The 21004-nt window shown below is 34.3% G+C and overlaps 2 protein-coding genes across 2 annotated transcripts; one reads left to right on the top strand and one right to left on the bottom strand.

Moving 5' to 3' along the window:
* Nucleotides 1-1208: 1208 nt before the first annotated feature.
* Nucleotides 1209-6455, bottom strand: LOC133302787 (uncharacterized). Its single transcript, XM_061502606.1, has 10 exons — nucleotides 6081-6455; nucleotides 5344-5435; nucleotides 5039-5146; nucleotides 4466-4548; nucleotides 4029-4162; nucleotides 3215-3264; nucleotides 2848-2940; nucleotides 1829-1920; nucleotides 1550-1656; nucleotides 1209-1462 (listed from the first exon to the last, which is right to left on the bottom strand). Exons 1-10 carry the CDS (start codon nucleotides 6318-6320, stop codon nucleotides 1421-1423), a joined length of 1041 nt encoding a protein of 346 aa, XP_061358590.1. The 5' UTR covers nucleotides 6321-6455; the 3' UTR covers nucleotides 1209-1420.
* Nucleotides 6456-14607: 8152 nt separating this feature from the next.
* Nucleotides 14608-16546, top strand: LOC133302790 (protein PHYTOCHROME KINASE SUBSTRATE 1-like). The gene is made up of 2 exons (XM_061502611.1): nucleotides 14608-15634; nucleotides 15701-16546. The coding sequence occupies exons 1-2, from the start codon at nucleotides 14922-14924 to the stop codon at nucleotides 16368-16370; spliced, it is 1383 nt and encodes a 460-aa protein (XP_061358595.1). The 5' UTR covers nucleotides 14608-14921; the 3' UTR covers nucleotides 16371-16546.
* The last annotated feature ends 4458 nt before the right edge of the window (nucleotides 16547-21004 follow it).

The following is a 21004-nucleotide window of genomic DNA, read 5'->3' as shown; positions in this document are numbered from 1 at the left end:
TATTAATGGGAAAAAGATCTAGTAAGCAGTCTTATGCATGCTAGAATAATGTTAATGATACAGAACGTGAAAGGTAAATAATAACAATAATAAAATATGAAAAATATGTTTACCAAAAAAAAATGTAAAATATATTTGTTTTTATCGCAGAAAAAATTTCTCTACCACCACTCAATTAAAAGTGAATTGGTTCCACTAATATTTTTTCTCTTTTTATTTTACAATGGGATCTACTCATTTTTACGCGAGTGTGTAAAAAAAAATTACAGTAAAAACAGAAACATTAAACACTAAAAAATAGGTATTTTTGAAATTATTATTATTACTATAGAATTTTTAATTCATTTTAAATTGTTATTTATTTTAGAATTATAAGAAGACATTTATTTTAAAGTTTATCTTTATCTCTTAATATTAAGTGAAATAAAAGAAAAATATTAATGAAATAAAAGAATAATTTAGTAGAATATAATTATATTTCTCAAAAATTAAGAGTATTTAATGAATATCGTAATATTTCTATAAAACATTAAACAATAATTATTTTAAAACTAATGAGTTACTATAAATAAATTAATCTTAGCTAGTACAACAACCATAACTATCAAATTATTGTTGCAAAGTTGCTTTAACCTCGGCAACTCTACTGGAACATATAAAAGATTTAAAACTACACTTTGTTTTGAATTTTCTCTTCCAAATCTATAAATTTACCTATTTTACCATTCTTTCAGCTTACTCAACATCTCCAAGCACTGACATCAATATGTTCAGGATCTTCTAGTTTTGAGTGATTCGTGGGATATATACATTTGTAAATTAAATTTGCGTACCGATTTTACCATATATATATATATATATATATATATATATATATATATATATATATATAGTTAATTTGACAAAAATCTGATAGGACTCAAATTTAAAAACGTCAATTACTTTTACTTTTTTTGGACCAATACAGAAATTAATGCTTATTTCTTTAATACCTAATGTGTACGGTTTGATTCTAGCGTTAAAACAGTTAAGAATTCATCAGGCACATTGAAGTTCAGTAAGTTTCCAACTTAATTTGTTTAATGTTAGTAATAAACATGAAGCAGCTAGCTTTAAGCACAAGCCCAGTCAATTAATATACCCATTACTCCATTAAATATCCTCTAATGGGAGCACGTGGAAGCAAGAAAGAGTGGTAATGTCAGACACTATCAAAATTCAGGCCTGCTGAAAATGTTGAAGTTCATTGCATATTTCAACTGCTATGATCAAATAATCATTTTCTATTTCTTCACAGTTTCAAACAACAATCTGACTTATATTTTACAATAGGGAAAGGGAGCATGTTATACAAAGAAATGGATTTGTATTCTGTACTGTACATGCTCCACATCTATGCTAAGGAGAGAAAATTTTCCCATCAAGTTGTCTGCAACAATTCTTTGATATCGTACCCTTGAAGCTATACAAACAGGAGAAGAAACGTTCTTAGCACTGAATAAAAAGTCGATTGTAAAGAACACATCAATAGAGTTACACACAAATATACCTGGAGAAAAGTAAGAAGTAAAATAACTCCTGAATTCCAAAAAGCATGGATAGTGATGGGAGTGAGAAGGTTGTGAGTTTGAGCATATGAAATCCCCAAAGCAGTCCCTAGAGATTTCATAAATTTCTGTTAAGTTTCTTCACAGTAGATGGAGAAACAATTGCAGCTTTCAAGAGAAAATGGGTTTTTCATTTTCCCCCTTGTTCAAGGTAATAAAAGAAACTTCTTTATTGTTTATTGCCATTCTGAAGATCATTTTATCTTGTATTTACACAATACCTAGAACAAACAACTGTGGAAATTCTCCAGGAGTGAGATGGGCAAGGGCAAAGATAGCAGCACTAATGATGACAGCAACTGGTGTAGGAACCCTGCAGTGAGATTAATCATGCATGAGAGAATTTGCATCAGTAACAATCCTTAGTTCACATAACATACTTGAACAACTGAACTGTAAATATACAAATTTTGCACACAAATATTTACCGATGTAGATTATTTTTTATGAAAAGGCATAAGAGAAGTTCAAATCCTGATATATGGTCTTTGGTTCAATACACACAAAGCAAAGAATTTTCCGCAATTGAAGGTCCCAATGAAGAATGTAAAGCTTATTTCAAGCATAAATGAAAATAATTAACTATATGGTTTTATTCAGGATTTTATTGTATTGGGTGTATATATCGTTTTCTAAGAAACTCCTGTATGCTTTCATAAAAATAGTATAGCAGTCTCATCTTAGAAACTCCTGTATGCTTTATTGCTTTCATATAAATAGTATTTTGATAAGCTCACGTTTATGTATAACCAAGTAGTGCATCAGTTGGACTTTTATGGACTACAAGTTGGACCCTTAGAAATTATCCAAGAGCAACCCTCCGCACCATGTATGTTATATAAAATCTTAGTAAAATCTCATATATAAAGCTGACCAAGTTGATTAACTAAATTTCGAGTTAAAAGACACCAATGGTCAGAAACAAAACAGGAAGAAAAAATAAAATATTAGCTAGCACAATGCTACTTCATTATGCAATCTAAATCAACTTCTCCTTCGTTAAAAGATAAGCTAGTCAGCATAGCAGAAGCTGCACTTGTTGAAACTGCCACTCTTCAATTATCTAGCCATTTAATATCCAATTCAAAAAAAAAAAAAGTCTCACTTATAAGGCAAGCTGCAGTTTCTTTAACCAACATATTTTATTATATGGGGTAAAAAAAGTTGCGAAGGAAAAAATGCTTGATTCAGAAATCACAGGGAAACAAACGGAAAGGAAAAGACATGAAAGCAGCTATACCACTTTGTCAGGGAAGTCATAAAAAATCCTCGAAATACTGTCTCCTCAAGAAGTGGGGCGAGAACACCTGTGATGCCCACCAAGCAAGCAGTGCTATAATGAAAATAAAAATAATCAATCACTTGAGAATCTGGGATACAGAACCAAGATGGAAACTTTTGACAAAAAAATTTCCCACTGATAGAAGGATTATGATTTTAAATTGCAGTCTGTAACTGCAATTTTGGCCACAATATTGCGCTTTTAGAGGTCACTACAGGCATATGCCACATTTTACAGCAATTGTTTAAAATGTCTGTAATTGAAGCATTATTGCAACCGCAACTGCAAATTAAAATAAGGGAGGGACAGGGATATCTTAAAGTACCTGACATTTGAAGATCCAATTAATGGAAGCAAGCGAACAAGAGCATCAGTCTGAAAAGCAGTTTATAAAAGCTAGTAAGAGATATCCACAAGGTTAAAAAACCCATAAAAAGATAATCTGATTCACACTTCAGGTAGATTAGAAGCTAGTTTATTCAGACAGATTAGTTCTACAAAGGTACTGTTGAGATATATAGTCCCACATTGATTGGATGGGTAACTAATATGGCCTTTATAAGGCCTTGGGCACTCCCACCCCTTGAGCTAGCTTTTGGGGTGGTGACCTCAAGGTTCTTAACATGGTATCAGAGCCTCACCGTCCCCCGCTTTAAAAAGTGGAATTAAAATAAAAAAAAGCACAAAAGGGTAAACCAAAAATGGGCCTGTGCAATTTCCACGCTTCTAGCCTAAAGGGCTCTTGCGTGAGGAGGCGTGTTGAGATATATTAGTCCCACATTGATTGGATGGGTAACTAATATGGCCTTTATAAGGCCTTGGGCACTCCCACCCCTTGAGCTAGCTTTTGGAGTGGTGACCTCAAGGTTCTTAACAGGTACATTAGATAGTTGATTCAAATTCATCATTTGATAAAGCTAATCTGCTTTGCCTCTAGTTAGCAAGGAGGATGCATACCATGATGGCAAGTTGGTACTATAATACAAAATTTAAGATCAGTGGATTCAAAACTTAAGCTATTTGAGAGACAGCCGACCCTAAATTGCTTCCTCCCAAATTACAACAAAAGTAGTTCAACAAATAGAAACTGAGAATTCCATCTGCATCTGTCAGAGAAATTTAAAAAATAAATTATTAACCTCTCTCTCTGGGGTTTCTCCACTAAAGAAGGACAAAGCAGCTCCTGTCAATGCAACGGCAAGCAGGGCACCAACAAGTCCAGCTCCTGCCCACAAAAGCCAACCCTTTTGAAGATTGAAAGGTTCTCTCAAATCTGAAACAATGTTTTTACCATTGAATGGGGAAAGCATCAGTGCATAGATATAAGCCAATTGGAAATTAAACATCTGACTAAAATCAGATTTAAACCAACTAGTTGCAACAACAGTTACACAGAGAAGATATATGTTCATCAAGGCACAAACTGATTCGTATTAGTGCCAGTGAACTCAATTAAATTATTAATATTTTAATAAAAGTTTTAAGGTATGATGCCAGACTGCCAGTCATTAATATAAACAATAAAACCTTTTGCCTGTATCCTAGATATACTTGAAAAGTTCTTAAATGATAATACCATATTTGAAGAAGTCTTCAGGGAGTGGTTGGAAAGTGTTGGCAACACCATATATGATTCCGAGTACAACAGCAGTTGTTATGCTGCCAAAATAATAATAAGAGAAAATAAGAATATATCTCAGAAATGTATGCACTTTGTCTTTAATACCAGAAAGAAAATTGTACTAATCATAAGGTACAGACAGTGGAAAGTTGTTTTATACTTTTATTGTTTCTAAATAGATCTTGTTGACTCCACACTTCCCAACATAGAGTAACTAGTTAATAAGAGAATGGCTGAAGTTAAAAGAAAATATTATAAAGTAAGCATTCAGATATTTCAAAAAGATGAGTTTTGAGCAAGAAAATAATCAGAGAATAAGGTAGTAGATGACAGCCTAAAAACTTATGCATATCACTCAATGCCACGAGCATCATGTGATCTGGGCAAATGTAAAATGTCACCATCACAAATTCTTAACAAGTCAATGACCAGACCAGGACAAACCAGAACCAAAAAGTGGAAGTTGTTTTACAGTTTGCCAACCAACTTCCAGAATTACAATGGTAAGAGTCCAAAGGAATTGCATACCCCTGGTCTACAAAAAGTATCTCTGCCTTCTCATCTAAACTTAGCACATCAGGTCGAATCCCTAGATATGGTAGAGCTGTTGCCTCAACCAAACCTGTCAACACAAAACTGCCTGGGAATAAATTAATGGTTCAACATAACCAAGAACTTATAAAATTATAACATACAAAAGCCCTGTAAAAGAACTAAATAAATTGATGGTACAGGTAATAAGTTTCTACATGACATTTTCTTAAGTTGATTTGCATTATTTCATGTTTGATATGAAACAAGATATGAAATCATAACAGCTATTCAAAACACACCCCAATCCACAAGCGAGAGAGGTTAATGAAACTGTTTGCCATTCCCAAGGCACCTCCCATCGCCTGAGAATAGGCCATTGCAACCCAGATTCCTGAAAAAAGAGAATAATTCAAGTAATTTATATAATCTATTTCCCGTATATCTTGGAAACGAAAATAAACAACATAAAGACCTCTTAACTCATAGGTGTCACTGAAGTAGACTCAAATTTACTCATACAAAAGGAATCATATTATCATAGTAATTATGATTATTGGATTAACTATAAACACAACCCAGATACCCACATTGAAAATTGTTTTTTTTTTTTTCTTCTTCTTATTTTTAGCGTATCACATGTTGCATAGAAAGTTATAAACATCTAATCAACACTCTCATGCAAATTCAAGGGCATCAAACAATTCCCATGACAATTATTGTTGGAGGTAATGAGTTTGAGAGAGAATTTGAAGTGCTTGAAGTATTACACCAAAAGATATCAAGTTTAGAATGCTCACTAATTTGAAATGCTCACTAGTATTATCTCCAATTTAGGAAACACTAAAGATAATGCAAGTTATTAAGCTTCAACCCCGTATGAACCCAAATAATTGGGCTTGAATATGAGCATACTAGTACTATACTATTAATATATCTAACAATTATGAATTGAAATTCAGGGAAAGTAAAAAAAAAAGTATAAACAAATAAATAAAAAGAAGAAGAAGAAGAAGAAACTGGGTGTAAAAGCAAGTACCTTTTCGTGAAACTTGGTGTCAGATTTGTCTCTAGCGTTGAAGAAACAAACAGAAGAAAGACCCCTTTTAGAACTCAAACTCAAACGGTAAGGGAGAGACAAGTTTCTATGGCTGCTGAGAAGAAATGCCCGGCTTTGTTTTGAGAAGGTTTTGGACAAAGTAAGCTTCTGGGAATCGAAGAGTGCACAAGGTGATTGTGAATACAGAGAAGAAGCAACTACCATTGAATTTGAAACCATTATGTAAAGTGGAGACTTTGGAAATTGAAATTGCAAGTTGATTCCCAAAGAAGAATTTTTGAATTTGCACGACACGTCCAGGAGGTAGCACGGGATAAGGCTAGTTGATAGACTTGGAGGAAGTTAGAGTTGAAGTCCTTCAGAAAAATATCATAAAATGATGCAAAATTTTATATCAATATCTATATATTGACTTCAATATTATATATATATTTATAATCCATCTATACATAAATATAGACTTTGTAATTAATAATTATTGAAGTGGTTTTTTTATATTATTTGATTATATAATAATTTTACTAATCATCTCTTGAATACATCGATTTACGCATTGAAGATAAATAAGAAAACTAAGGTTACAATAAATAAGAAAACTAAGGTTACAACTTTACAAGATAGAAAAAAGGAAAGTTTTCGGTCCAGATAGACCGTGAATATTTACCACATAGATGGTAGATGTATGTATTCAAAGATATTTATAAGAAAGATATCGTATGCACTGTTGTGAAACCCGGCCCGACTCGGAACCTAATGGGTTCAAGTTAAGTATTAGATCGATCATGCATCGGACCCAGTCGAACCAGGACAAACTCGATCAAAACTAATGACCCGATCAGGTCATGCATTTTTTATAAAAAAAAAATCAAAAAATCAAAATTGTTTCGTCTTGTCAAAAAAAAAATGTAGACCTCATTTTAAAAACTTTTTGTAATTTTACTTATTAGTATACTTTTCTACAATGACCTCAAATTTTAGCTTCCAATACTAAAGCAATTTGCGGAACAATAAATTAAGAGAATGTGACGTATGTCATTTCAATATAGATGGATTTAAAAAATATGAACTCACTATCAGTGAGAGGTATGCTTATGGAGATTTTGAGTTGCAATTTAAATTGACATAGTAATAGCGTGCATTTTCATTTATTTGTGCTTCATGAACGTGTAAAAATATGATTAGGTAATTTTTGAGCTTATTTAGTGAACCTTGTTTAATTCATTTTAGATATGGAGAATCTAATTAAATTTATATGTTCATATTTATATATATCACAGTCAACCTGTCTGACCTGTGACTCACCGGTCAGACCAGTGACCTAATACCCCGATCGAGTCGGGTTTAATAACATTGGTCGTATGGGCATATAGTCAATGTACTGATCACTGCACACCAACAATGGGCATGTAGTGAAGGCGTGATTGTACGTGCTCAGTGATGCTGAAAATAAAGTGGGTTAAAAAGTGTGTAAGCTTCTAATTATAATGTTTTCCCTCTTGGGTCTGGGCCTTGAATACCTCCAGGTTGTTAGCTAATTAATATCACTATTGTAATATGACTCTTATTCATTGATTCTCTAGGCTTTGTTTGGGAGTTTAGAGGAGGAGGGAAGGAAGGGGATCCAAGGGAGAGGGAGGGGAAGGAAATAAAAAAAATTGGAGGGTATTCTCTTTCCTTGATTGAGAGTTAAAAAAATGGTAAGGAAAAAAAATAGAGGGTTAATGAGATATTTTTACCATTTTACCTTATTTTTAAAATAAATATAATTATTAATCTTACAAATTAAATTAAATTTAAAATTTCAAACAAAACTATTTATGTATTTTTTACAATACTAAAAAGATCATATTATCGAAGAAATTTCTACATTACAACCGATGAAAATTTCTTGACAAAATTATATTTTCGTCATAATACTTTTCGTCGAAAAGCGACGAAATTTTTTCTCCAATAAAAATTTTCACAAAAATAAATTTTCTATCAAAATTTTCGACGAAATTTAATTTTCGTCAAAAGTTTTGACAAAAATGATTTCCTCCATCAAATGTTTTAAACGAAAAAAGAATTCCGTCAAAAATTTTGACAGAATGTTTTCCGTTCAAAATTTTGATGGAAATGTGTTCTGACAAAAATTTCGACAAAAATAGTTTTGTCAAAAATTTTGAGGGAAATGTTTCATTTGAAACTTTCGACGAAATTTAGATTCTGTAAAGAATTTTGACAGAATAATTTTTCCTTCAAAAAAATTTTTTGAAATATTTTTCGTCACAATTTTTTACGGAAATATTTTCTCTCAAAAAATTTTGACAGGAATGTGTTCTATTGAAAATTTGATGGAAATTTTTTTTATCAAAAAGCTTCACGGAAATATTTTCCGTCGAAAATTTTCGATAAAATTTTTTTTAGTCAAAAAATTTAACGAAAATATTTTTGTCGAAAACTTTCGACAAAATTTAAATTATGTAAAGAATTTTGATGAAATTTTTTTCCGTAAATTTTTTTCGATGGAAATGTGTTTCGTTGAAAATTTTGATGAATATGTTTTTTTGTGAAATATTTTGAGGGAAAAGTTTTGACAAAATTTATAATCCATAAAGAATTTTGACAAAAAAAAAAATTTCGTCAAATTTTTTTACAGAAATATTTTTAGTCCCAAGTTTTGAAAGAAATATTTTTCGTCGAAAATTTTTGCGAAAATTTTTGAGGAAAATGTTTTCCGTAAAAAAATTTGACGTAATCGTTTTACGTCGAAACTTTTCGATGGAAATTTGTTTCGTCAAAATTTTGGACGAAAATATTTTCGTTGAAAGTTTTGACAGAATTTAAAGTCTATCAATAATTTTGACTGAATTTTTTTCTGTAAAAAAATTATGTCACTGATTATGGAAAAATCTGGTTCCGTCTCTAATTTTGTCTTTAGTTTTGACGAATTTTTTTGACGTATATGATTTTCATCAAAAATTTCATCACTATTTTTGACAAAATATTTTTCGTCGATAAATTCTGTTGGTGTTTGAGACTTTTCTAATAATGTCACATTTAAAAATGATTCACATTTATGAAGTAGGAGGGTTTTTGAGAGCTTAGTAAAAATATCCAATTCCTTCATCTCATTTTTTTAAACTCACAAACAAGGGAATAACTTTCTAAAACTCTCAATTTCCTTTCCTTCCTCTCCTAGAACCAACTCCGAAACAAATCCTTATAGCTTGGCTATTAAGATAAGCCTCTGAATCTTCTGTTGGGTAGGTTGTTAGGATATGGATCTGGTCCCTAATAGAAAGTTTGTTTCTCATGTTATATGAGACAAATAATCTCATGGAATACAATAGAAAGTGAGTGAGATCCACTAAGAAATATATTACATGAGATAAACATGAGAAATATATTTTCCTAAAAAAATGGTGTTAAAGATTACGATAACCCGACTTCAATGTTTATTGTGATAATAAAAATGATTATGAAGCTATAATGTTCGATAGGTTGGGGGAGTAAAAAAAATCAAATGAATCGAATTGAATTATGAATCGATTAGAACTACACTAAAAAAAATCACATTTGTCTAACTAGTTTAAAAAGTAAATCATATTCTTTGAATCGGTTCAAGAACCGAACCACTTTTTAAAACTAATTTTCGAGAATCAAATCACGTTACAAATTTGGTTCGATACGAGCTAAAAACGGAATCAAACTTAACCATACTCATTTATAGGAATATGAAAAAATCAAATGAATTAAACCAAATCGCACCATATCTTTTCGAATTGGTTTAAAATCAAACCATTTTCTTCGAATCGGTTCAAGAACGAAACCAATTTTCAAAACCATTTTAATTTTCCCAAATTGAAGCACTTTTCATGTTCGACTCGATCGGTGTTGAAAATTGAACCTAACCTAACCATGCAAACCCCTTGGCTAGGCTTATGCAACTACTAATTGTTTTACATACATAAGAAGGATCGTTTGTTAAAGAATAGTTTATGATATTCTTTGTGAATCTCCAAAAACAATTCCAACACTAAGGGCTCGTTTGGTGGACATGATATGATAATGGTAGGACATGATATGGGGCTGATAAGGGTAGGATATGATATGGGGCTGATAAGCCTATATCATGTCATGTGTTTGATGAGCACCTGATTAGCAATCTGATAAGATTATGTAGAAGGAGAAAGGAGAGAGAAAAAATAAAATATAATGCAATAAATACAAATATATTGGGTAGCGTGGGATATATTGGGTAGCGTGAGAATATATTGGATATCCAATATTGATATCCTATCCTATTGAATCATAACACAGCTCCCCGCATAGGATAAGAAATCATGTATTAGATAGGATAAAATGAGACAATAGGATAAGCTAACCATATCCTATTGACCCATCAAACAAGAGATAAAAGTATGATATGATAAGTTATCCTATCCTATCTTCTTTATCAGGTGCTCTAAACAGGCCCTAAATGTTTTAAATCATATAAGGGCTTCTTGGATTTTCATACTTTGTCCCTTCAATAATTGAAATTAAATTCGTATAGGATTTCTATGTATATATATTCTTCTAAGTTACGAAAATATTTTTTACGTTTATTGTAACTTCTAATCAAAATGAGCAATAGCTGATAATAAAACCCTTGCAACATTCATCTTTATCACGGAGCAAACATCTCTCAACAAACAATCTTGCATGTCTTGGTATACCCGTTTGCTATTAGGGTCGCTAAAAATGAGCCAACAACCCGCCAAAAATGAGTTTGGTTGGGTTGGCAAAAATGAGCTGCCAACCCGAGCCAGCTCGTGAAAAAATGAACCAATTCGCGAGTCAAACGAGCAAGCTCGTGGGTTGAGTTTTTTTTAATATTATTTATTTATAAAAGAATACGAAATATAATATACAAAATTGGACAAAATCCACACATGCTGTCATCATTTTTCTTCCTTCTCTAAACCTAAGTCCTTAATCTTCTTAATCCCTGCCATTTTTATATTGTTAGGCTGTGCGGACTCTGTTTGGTTCAAATATCTTACCCACTTGGTAGCAAGTGGTTCTGATTATTTCTTGATGTTGATGCAAATTTGTTGTGAAGAAGATTCGAAACTAAAATATTTTGCTTTTATTTCTCCTTTTGTAACCCTTTGTTTAAGCTGATGGAAGCCACATAGCTGGTGCATTAATACTACAGGGTCATTTAAAGGCTGAAAACGAGCCAACTCACGAGCAATTTTCGAGCTAACCCACGAACCAATTTTTGAGTCAACTCGCGAGCTATTTTTTCAAACCAACCCACGAGCCATATTTTTGAGCCAACTCGCGAGCCAACCCTAACCCGACACGGGTCGGGTTGGGTTTTCTGGCTCATTTTTTTTTCGAGTCAACCATAACCCGACTCATTTTTTTTGGATTAAATACGGTTTGGGCTGGCCCGGGCCGGGTTGGCCCCGTTTTGCCAACCCTATTTGCTATCTATCTATCCAATATACCATCGGACATGTACTTTACATTATAAGCCCATCAACATTTCTATGGACTTCTTATATTTGGGCCTACTAACAACGTACTTTATTTCAATTGTTTGGTTATTTTTAGGTAACAGCAAAGGCTCCTAAGATTCTTAGGGTGTACACTGTATATGATCGTGTTTATATTTTTTTTTCTATTTTAATTTAAAGAGTATAAATGATTAACAATTGTATTTGATAAAATTGATTTATTTTTCTATTATAGAAAATGAATCGGTGGAACAGGAATAAAAATCAATATTTTTATTTTAGGTTTTTATCTCTTAACACAGAAATTAAAAAAATTATTTCTCTCCAAATTCATAACCCGGTTTGGAGGGCCTTTCTTATCTTATCCTTAAATTTAAATTTTGCCACAAAAATGTGGTATAAAACAAGCATTCTGGAATCTGGATTTGGACTATATATGTTTGAGTTGCAGGCTAATCTATCTTCAATCGATACAGGATATATGATATGATACGATACTCTGATATGTTAATTCTAAAAAATATTAGATTTTGACACGTTAAAACACGTTTTGATATTAAATAATATTTTAATTTGTGTGATGTATATTATATTTAATATTTAATAATTTAACAAAAAAATAAGCTAAATTAATAATACTCATCAATTTTATAAAGAAACATTAGATATCTCAAATATTTATATTAAACTCAATAAAATAGTAATTGTAATCTAACAAATCTAATAGTTGGAATTAAAAATGCAACGCAATCTTCGAATCCCTTTATGAGTCTCTGTAAGGAAGTGTTTTAAAACTCGGACCGGTCATCGAATCGGTCGAGGTACTGGGTCACTGGTTCAACCGGATTTACTGTTCACATATTAAAAATATAAAAATATTACTTATATTAATAAAAATTCACATAAGAAAACTATCAATGAGCAAAAAAAAAAAAAATTGATTTTCAATGATAGCAAACATTATATACTTCTAAGCTTCTAGCTCTAGACCATATCCTAATATTGGATTAAAATTGCAATATAAGTTAAATACACCTTTTGTGCTTGACATGATACAGATAAATTAAATCATGATAACAAAAAGTATGCATGAAATATACATTAAGAAAAAAGTGTCACCGTTATCATGATAACAAATAGTATGCATGAAATATACACTAAGAAAAAAGTGCCCGCCGTTGAGATGAGATCATGAGACCATCACTGTTTATCACCACTTAACTTCATGAGATCATTATAAGATCCAACTAAATTACATAAACGAACTGCACTAATCTAAAATACCTTAATATTTTCACCTTACTTTTAATCATATTCATCATAAAATATGAATATGATTTAATTCCAGAGTTCTTATAAAAAAAAACAAAATTTACCAAAAGAAGAAGAAGGAATAATCGGTCTAACCCGGGTCGCCGGGTTTCGGCCGGGTCAACCGGTCCAATCCGGGTTGACTGCAGAAGCGGTCCAACTACCTGCTCGGACCAGGAAACTCACCGGGTCACCGAGTCTCGGGTCGACCCGACCGGTCCGAGTCGGGTTTTAAAACATTGCTGTAAGGTGTGTTGAGGTGTCGGTAAATATTACACATGACACGTCAATTTTTTGAAGTGTCGATATAGGGACTAATTAATGCCACTCGTATTAAACATGTATGCTCTCATGTTTTCGAAACCAAACTAATCTAAAAGTTAACAAATAAAATAAAAAATAAAACATTAAAAAGAAGAAAATTATTTGAATTTGATCTATTTTTTAATCCAAAATTAAAAAATTATTTAATTTTGATTAAATAAATTTTTATATATTTTAAAAATAATATTTTAAGAAACTCTCGTACTTATTTAAATATTTTCTTATCATACCCTAACTTAATCTCAATCGTAGATTAAGATATATATTATAGGATCGTAATTAATTTTAAGTTATATTTAGAACTCACATTTGTATTTTAATGAAATTTGATAAATTTGTTTGAAGTTATATTTAGTGTATTTTAAAGCATTAGTTCAAACTTATATTTGATGTATTTTGATAAAATTATATTTATAAATTTCAATGAATTTCTATATTACAAAAATGAAAAAAATAAAAATAAAAATAAAAATTCAATCCAATCTAAATTAAATTAAATTAATTTGAAGAAAATTATTAAGAAAATTCTTCTTCTGTCAGAAGAGTCAATTCTTGTTGGGGTTCAAATACACAAATACACAAGAACCTAGTAGGTTCTTCATGGATATTCATGTCAAGAAGTGGATTTTGTGGTTTTCGGCATTGAAGATATAGAGTTCGTGTAAGGCTTGTAGCATGTAACTTCGTCCATATTCTAATTATAACCAAGTAACCAGTGTCTCCAAAGGAAATAATCTTTTAAATTAAGTTTGTATTTATGCTTTATTTAACCTAAAAAATATTTAAATTTTAAATTATTAAGATTTAAATGTAAATACACCTTAATTTATATATTCTAAAATCAAGTTGATTTTAGGAGAGTCTTGTCTATCACTACAACTCAGCAGTACAATTGCATTAACTGCGTTCAACTACAAAGTATCAACTGGTTCTTTTATGTCCCTTATCTACATTGTTTGAACTTTGCTCAAAACTCACCAGCACCTTTTATTTTATTTGGTCTATTTAAGGCATATTACACTAAAATATTGTGGAATCAAAGTGGATATTGAACCCATTTCTCTGTAGTAGTTGTCTCCCTTTCTCATGAAAGGAAACAAATCATAGGAGATTCCAATATAAGAAATATAGATATGTTAATTTTAGCAGCTCAACTTTCTGTCCATATTACTGAAATCTAAGCCAATTCATGTCATTAAGCAGACTAATAATAATAAAATAGGTTATCAGTGTGAAATTCAAAGAAATTTCATTGTGAAAACTATAGGTGAATTGTTAATTATGCTACAAGCACATGGCCCTACCTTCTTGATATCATGCACATTCCACTAGCCTACTTATAGAGCTACTCCTAAATACGCCAAGCAGCAATTCAGCCCTTCATTTTGAATTCTCTCTTGCATCCATTTTCTTTCCCTGTGTCTAGGCTTTAGCCTTACCATCACATAACATAAGTTTTCCTTTCAAGTTTGCTCCTTAAACACCAAGAGAGTTTTTCCATTTTCTTAGAGCCCATTTGTACTTGAACTTCTCAAAATATTAATTCTTTACTTCCAAGTATTGTAGAGTCTTTTGTCTTCATCTTCCTCATTTTCTTTCTCTGATTTGGTTCCTTTTGCCTGTTCTTCTATTAACCTGTTCTGTTGGGCCATTTTCTCCTTTTGTCTGTGTACTCAAAACTTAATTTCCTTTGACTATGGTTACCATATCATCTAGTGCCAATAGAAGCCTCCATCGGTTGCAATCTTTCAACTCTGAGAACAACAACAACCACCACCACCTCGGTGATGCCATTTTCTCTCCATACTTGAATAGCAAGGAATGGACCATTGTAGGAAAGCTTGATGAATCAAGCCAAAAACTTAGTCCCTTTATAAGCAACAGAAAGTCTCCTCTTCATCAGGGAGAAAAGATGGAAGACAGTGGAGAAATTGGAGTATTTGGGGCTGACAAATACTTCAATGGAGTAGAGGTTGAGACCCCAAGAGCTGCAAACATAGCTGCTACAAAGTACCTGCATCAGAGAGATGAACTAATAGCTGTGGAAACTAGAAAGTGCAAAGTTCAGTATGGAACTCCAAGTGTTCGCTCGGAATCAACTTGCAACAGCCAAAGTGCACTATTACAGAGGGAATTGAGGAATGCTTCAAAGAACAGAAAAGATAAGGTACGGGCAAAGAGTTTTTTCAGATGCTCTTGTTCTGATAAGAATTCTGTTGATGTTAACGACCATGAAGGTGAAATCAGTTTTCACAAAGCTGCTACTTATGGTGCAGTTCATGGCAAAACAACACCAAAAACTCTCTTCAATGCTGGTTTAGATGCTAATCATACAGTTAAAATAAACAAGCCTAATGCAGGACTCTTGATCAATGAAGATGTTTACTTCCAAAATGAAGAGAAGTTGAGGGTGAGACTTAACAGTGAAAAAAACAGTTTGGCACATTCAACAGTGAATTCTGGCATAGGAAATCATCTTGTCAAAATGCAACATCAACAAGAGGAAGAAGAGAAGGCAAGGCAATCACTGGAGGTGTTTGGCTCCCCAATATTGAAGAACAAGAGCAAGTCCTTGAGCTTAGATAAAAGGTTGACAATTCCCTCTAGGGATGCTGCTTTTAAAATGGAAGAAATTGATTCAAACTACAATGATGCTGCTAGTGATGCAAGTTCAGACTTATTTGAGATTGAGAGCCTCAAAGGCAAATCCAACTCCATCCTTGTTAAACAAACATCAGATGCTGCTTCAGGCTGTGTCAGCTCCCCAAATTGTTATGCACCAAGTGAGGCAAGCATAGAATGGAGTGTGGTCACTGCAAGTGCTGCAGTATTGTCAGATTGTGAAGAACAAATGTCCGAGGTAACCATAAGGAGTCCAATAAGGACATCATTTACTTCATCAAATGGAAAAACAAAAGCTAGAAAAGAGATGCAGAGGAGGGGTCCTAGCATATTGTTGGGTTGCAAGAGCCACAAAGCTGTTGGAGTTGCTGGTGATGCCTTCATAACATACGAGAATCCACAGCGTCGTAACAGGACCAATACCTCTCAGGTCACAAGGTTTCCTGCAGAGACAAAGCTAGGAAATTTTGGTGCTTATGCCACATCTCACTCACCACGTGCTTCAAAATTACAATATATTTAGCAGTAGTTTGAGATTCTTTTTTTGTTCAATTATATATAAGGATAGTAGATGTCTACAAAGCAAAAGAGAGAATCTTATGGGCTATCAAATCCCCACCCCAAATTAAGGTGTCTCTTGTGTATCCCTTTTATTAATCTTGTAGTGTTCTTCTGTGTGCTTTGATATATTAATATATATTTTCATTCAGTATTTGCAGTTTCTGGTAGAAATAGTTTGATGAAAAAGGATGCTTTGTAGTCATGCATTTGGTCTCATATAAAGAAAGGGCTGTGAAAGGTAACCTCGTAATTGTCAAGACATGAGAATAGTGCTAACGTAGGATGTTAGCAGAGTTTGTGGAAGTGATGACAAATCTCTGTGCACAAAGAGAAGGCTTGAAATTGAAAGGGTTAGTAAGGAAATTGTGTGGAAATTTTGGATAGGATTCAAACCCTTAACGTAATATTCGACTTTGGTTTAGCCTTTCTTATCTTCTACAAGTTGTGCGGCAATGGAACGGGTCCACAACACTTACTACATTTCTCATTGTGTTGTCGGCTCTTTTAAAGCTCGCATCCAAACAACGAAGAAAAAAAAAAATGAAATTATAAAGTTAGCACTTTAAGTAACTCTTCAAGAAATTTACATGGAAAAAGTATAGGCACTAAGCATGTATTTTTCGTTTTAGCTCTTCAATTAAATATGCTTCGAAACACTATTTATATACTAGTAAGTTCTAGTTCTTCTTCTCTCCACATTGGATGCAAAACTCATGCCACGAGCTCATTTTGGTAACAACTTATATCCCAGATAAAAGGTGGTACCTTATATATGATGAGCTTCCTTTTTCAATGCTAAGCCCAAGCCTATTGAGGGATTTTTTAAAAACTCTAAACCCTAGATTTCACTTTCTCTGTAGATTCATTAGTTGTGGGTGAAAGTTAGGTTAGAATAAGAGAAGATTATAGAGAGATTTGTGAGAAAAAGCTTTAAGCTTTGTATTTGAAAGACCTCTAGAGAGAGTTTGAGTGAAACATCTCTAAGAAAGTTTGATTATCACCATTGTTGGAGAAGTTGTGTTAACCACCACTTTGGTGAATCTTGATTCTTTGCACCCATTATTATCATAGTGGACGTTTGAACTGAACTAGGTCTCGTGGGTTTTTACTTCTTCATTGGAGAATGTTTTCCCACGTTAAAATCTACTTGTGTTTTTTTTTCTCTCTCTCCCCTTTGTATTTTTTGTTTTTCTGTTGCGCTGGACGACTTGGTGATTCAGGCTGAGTTCAGATTGCCGAGATCCGAGATCTAGGATCTTGTTGATTGACTTCCGCGAAAAGGGCTCTGAGCCGAGTTGAGGGAACCGAGTTCCCAACAATATATACATGTTCATTATTCTTCCATTGATAATCTTAGACATGGTTGAACACCTCAACACCTACAAAGGTATTGTTAATCAGCTGTCTAAAGCCGAGATAAAAATTGATGACGAGATGCAGGTTTTGCTGCTGTTGAGCTCGCTACCAGAAAGCTGGGATACTCTGGTGGTGACTTTGAGTAATTCGGCTCCAGAAGGAAAATTGAAGATGGATGTCGTAACATATAGTCTCTTGAATGAAGAAGCCAAGAGAAGAGAATGAGGTGTTTCGAGCACGTCTGAGGCCAAGTTGCTAAGAACAGAGGGAAATCCAACTTCCACGGTAGAAGCAAAAGTCGAGGTCGAGATCGTGACAGAAGACAAAAGTCCAAAGGCTGGTCAAAGCCAAAATATGAGTTGAAATGCTTCTATTGTGGGAAGCCATGGCATAAGAAGCCAGACTGCAGGACTCTGCAAAATGATGAGAAGAATGGCTCTGTGAAGTCGAATCAGATTATTCCCAAGAAGAGGGAAGACAAGAGCACCACTACTGTGGCTGCCAACTCGGATGCTGAGATATTCCTACTTGGTGAGGATAATTATTTGAATATTGCATATGATGACTGCACCTGGATTGTTGACTCTGGTGCCTCCTTTCACGTTACTCCACACAAAGGTTTTTTCTCTTCTTACCGAGGTGGTGATTTTGGAGTTGTGAAGATGGAAAATCAAGTGACCAGCAAGATTGTTGGTGTCGGTGATATGACCTTGACCACAGATGTTGGGTGCCGACTTGTGTTGAAAGATGTAAGGCATGTTCCTGACATGCGATTGAACCTAATCTCGGTAGGCAAGCTTGACGATGCCAGGTTAGTGAACTAGTTCAGTAGTGTTAGATGGAAGCTGGCCAAGGGAAACTTGGTTGTTGCCCGAGGTAAGAAAGAAGGCTCCTTGTATGTATTGCAAGGAAAAATAAATGGTGTAGAAGCCAATTCTGTTTGAGATGGACATAGCTTGGAGCTATGGCACAAGCGCCTCGGCCATATGAGTGTGAAAGGGCTTCAAATCCTGAACAAGAAAAGATTATTGACCGGGTTAAAAGGTCACACATTGGAAAGTTACACGCACTGCCTAGCTGGAAAGCAGACCGATTTTCTTTCGTGAAACTGGATCAATCCAGAAGACGCATGTATATTCTTGACCTCGTCTATACTGATGTTTGCTCCATGTCAGAGAGATCCCTTAGAGGAGCTCAGTACTTTGTTTCATTCATTGATGACCATTCCCGCAAAGTGTGGGTTTATTTGTTGAAATCTAAAGACCAGGTACTCCAATCCTTTAAAGTGTTTCATGCTATGGTTGAAAAGGAAACTGGCAAAAAATTGAAAGTGGTCCGATTTGACAATGGTGGTGAGTACTGTCGCCCTTTTGATGTATACTGCAGAGCGGCCGGGATCCGACTTGAGAAGACGCTCCCCAAGACTCCACAGTTGAATGGACTTGCTGAGAGGATGAACCAGACTATTGAAGAAAAGGTTCGAAGTATGTTATCCAATGTCGGATTGCCGAAATCATTCTGGGGAGAAGCCGTCAGAATTGCTATTGACTTGATCAGCCTCTCACCATCACGGCCACTTGAAGGAGAAATTCCAGAAGAAGGCTGGACAGGTCGGAAAGCTGCCTATAATCAACTGAAGGTGTTTGGATGTCGAGCTTTCATGCATATCCCTAAAGATGAAAGGGTGAAACTTGATGCAAAGACTAAAGAATGCATTTATCTTGTTCGCCGAGATGTGAGTTTGGGTTCCGACTTTGGGATACAATCAATAAGAAGATAGTGAGAAGCCGAGATGTGATCTTTCGTGAAGATGAGACCATTCTTGAAATCTCGAAGCCCAAAGTGCGGGTTATTGTCAGACGTGAAGAATCCATCCCTCTTGTTCGATCTGAAGCAGGGGGAGAAAATCAAGAGAATGAAGAAATTAATGACCAGAAACAAGTTGATAATGACCAAGATACTGAGGTCCGAGTTGATGATGAGATTCGGGATGAGAATGATGAACCGAGTTCTCAAGGTGAAGAACAGCCGAGATATCCACCTGAAGAATACACCGTTATTGCTGAAGACGGTGAGCCTCAGAGTTATGATGAGGCTGTGACGAGCTCAGAGAAAGAAGAATGAAAAAAGACAACGCAAGATGAGTTGAAGTCTCTGCACGAAAATCAGACTTATGGCTAACCGAGTTGCCTGAAGGAAGACGAGCTCTGAAAAATAAATGGGTCCACAAGATTAAGAATGAAGAGAACGGGCAGAAGCCGAGATACAAAGCCCGGATTATAGTGAAAGGTTGCAATCAGAAGAAGGGAGTAGACTTTGAGGAGATTTTTTCTCCTGTGGTGAAAATGACCTCGGTCTGAACCGTGTTAGCTATGTCAGCTTTGAAGGATCTCGAGGTAGAACAAATGGACGTGAAGACGGTATTTCTTCACGGTGATTTAGAAGAAGAGATATATATAGAGCAACCTGAGGGGTTCCAAGCTCCAGGACAAGAAGACTTGGTTTGTCGGTTGAAGAAGAGCCTTTATGGCTTGAAGCAAACACCTCGGCAGTGGTATAAGAAGTTTGAATCATTCATGATTGATCATAAGTTTGAGAAGATAGAGGCAGACCACTGCGTATTTGTGAAGAGGTATGAGGCCGGAGATTTTTTTGATTTTGTTGTTATATGTTGACGACATGCTTATTGTAGGGAAAGACAAATCGAGGATAGCCGCCCTGAAGAAGGCATTGAGCTCATCCTTCGCAATGAAGGACCTCGGCCCTGCAAAGCAGATTCTACGAATTAAAATTATCTGAGATAGACAAAATAAGCTACTGTGGCTGAGTCAAGAGAAGCATATTGAGAAGATTCTAAAGAGATTCAGCATGGACAAAGCCAAAACAATGGGCACTCCTCTAGCCAGACACATAAAGCTGAACCAGGAGCAATGTCCGAGATCTTATGAAGACAAAGACGAGATGCTGAAGATCCCGTACCAATCCGTTGTCAGAAGCTTGATGTATGCAATGGTTTACACTAGACCCGACTTGGCATATGCTGTTGGAATGGTGAGTCGGTATCTGTCAAATCTCGACAAAGAGCACTGGGAAGTAGTGAAGTAGATTTTCAAGTACCTCCGAGGTACGACCAACTTATGCCTCCGATTTGGAGAAGGCAAAGCCGAGTTGCAAGTCTACTCGGATGCTGATTTACAGGGAGATTCCGACTCGAGGAAGTCAACGACGAGATACATGATG

This window comes from Gastrolobium bilobum, unplaced genomic scaffold (assembly GCF_033153095.1).
Source record: "Gastrolobium bilobum isolate Gb01-03AN ecotype WA unplaced genomic scaffold, APGP_CSIRO_Gbil_v1 utg1381, whole genome shotgun sequence".
Lineage (NCBI taxonomy): Eukaryota > Viridiplantae > Streptophyta > Magnoliopsida > Fabales > Fabaceae > Gastrolobium > Gastrolobium bilobum.
This window is presented reverse-complemented; position numbering and strand designations above follow the sequence as displayed.

Bases quoted from the DNA above. Each gene is read 5' to 3' on its own strand.
- LOC133302787 (XM_061502606.1), bottom strand. From the start codon at position 6,320: ATGGTTTCAAATTCAATGGTAGTTGCTTCTTCTCTGTATTCACAATCA. The intron at 5,147-5,343 runs GTGTGTTTTGAA...ATTCCCAGGCAG, and splicing joins TCTCTCGCTTGTGGATTGGG to TTTTGTGTTGACAGGTTTGG. The intron at 4,163-4,465 runs GTATTATCATTT...ACATTGTTTCAG, and splicing joins TGAAGACTTCTTCAAATATG to ATTTGAGAGAACCTTTCAAT.
- LOC133302790 (XM_061502611.1), top strand. From the start codon at position 14,922: ATGGTTACCATATCATCTAGTGCCAATAGAAGCCTCCATCGGTTGCAA. The intron at 15,635-15,700 runs GGTGAGACTTAA...CATAGGAAATCA, and splicing joins CAAAATGAAGAGAAGTTGAG to TCTTGTCAAAATGCAACATC.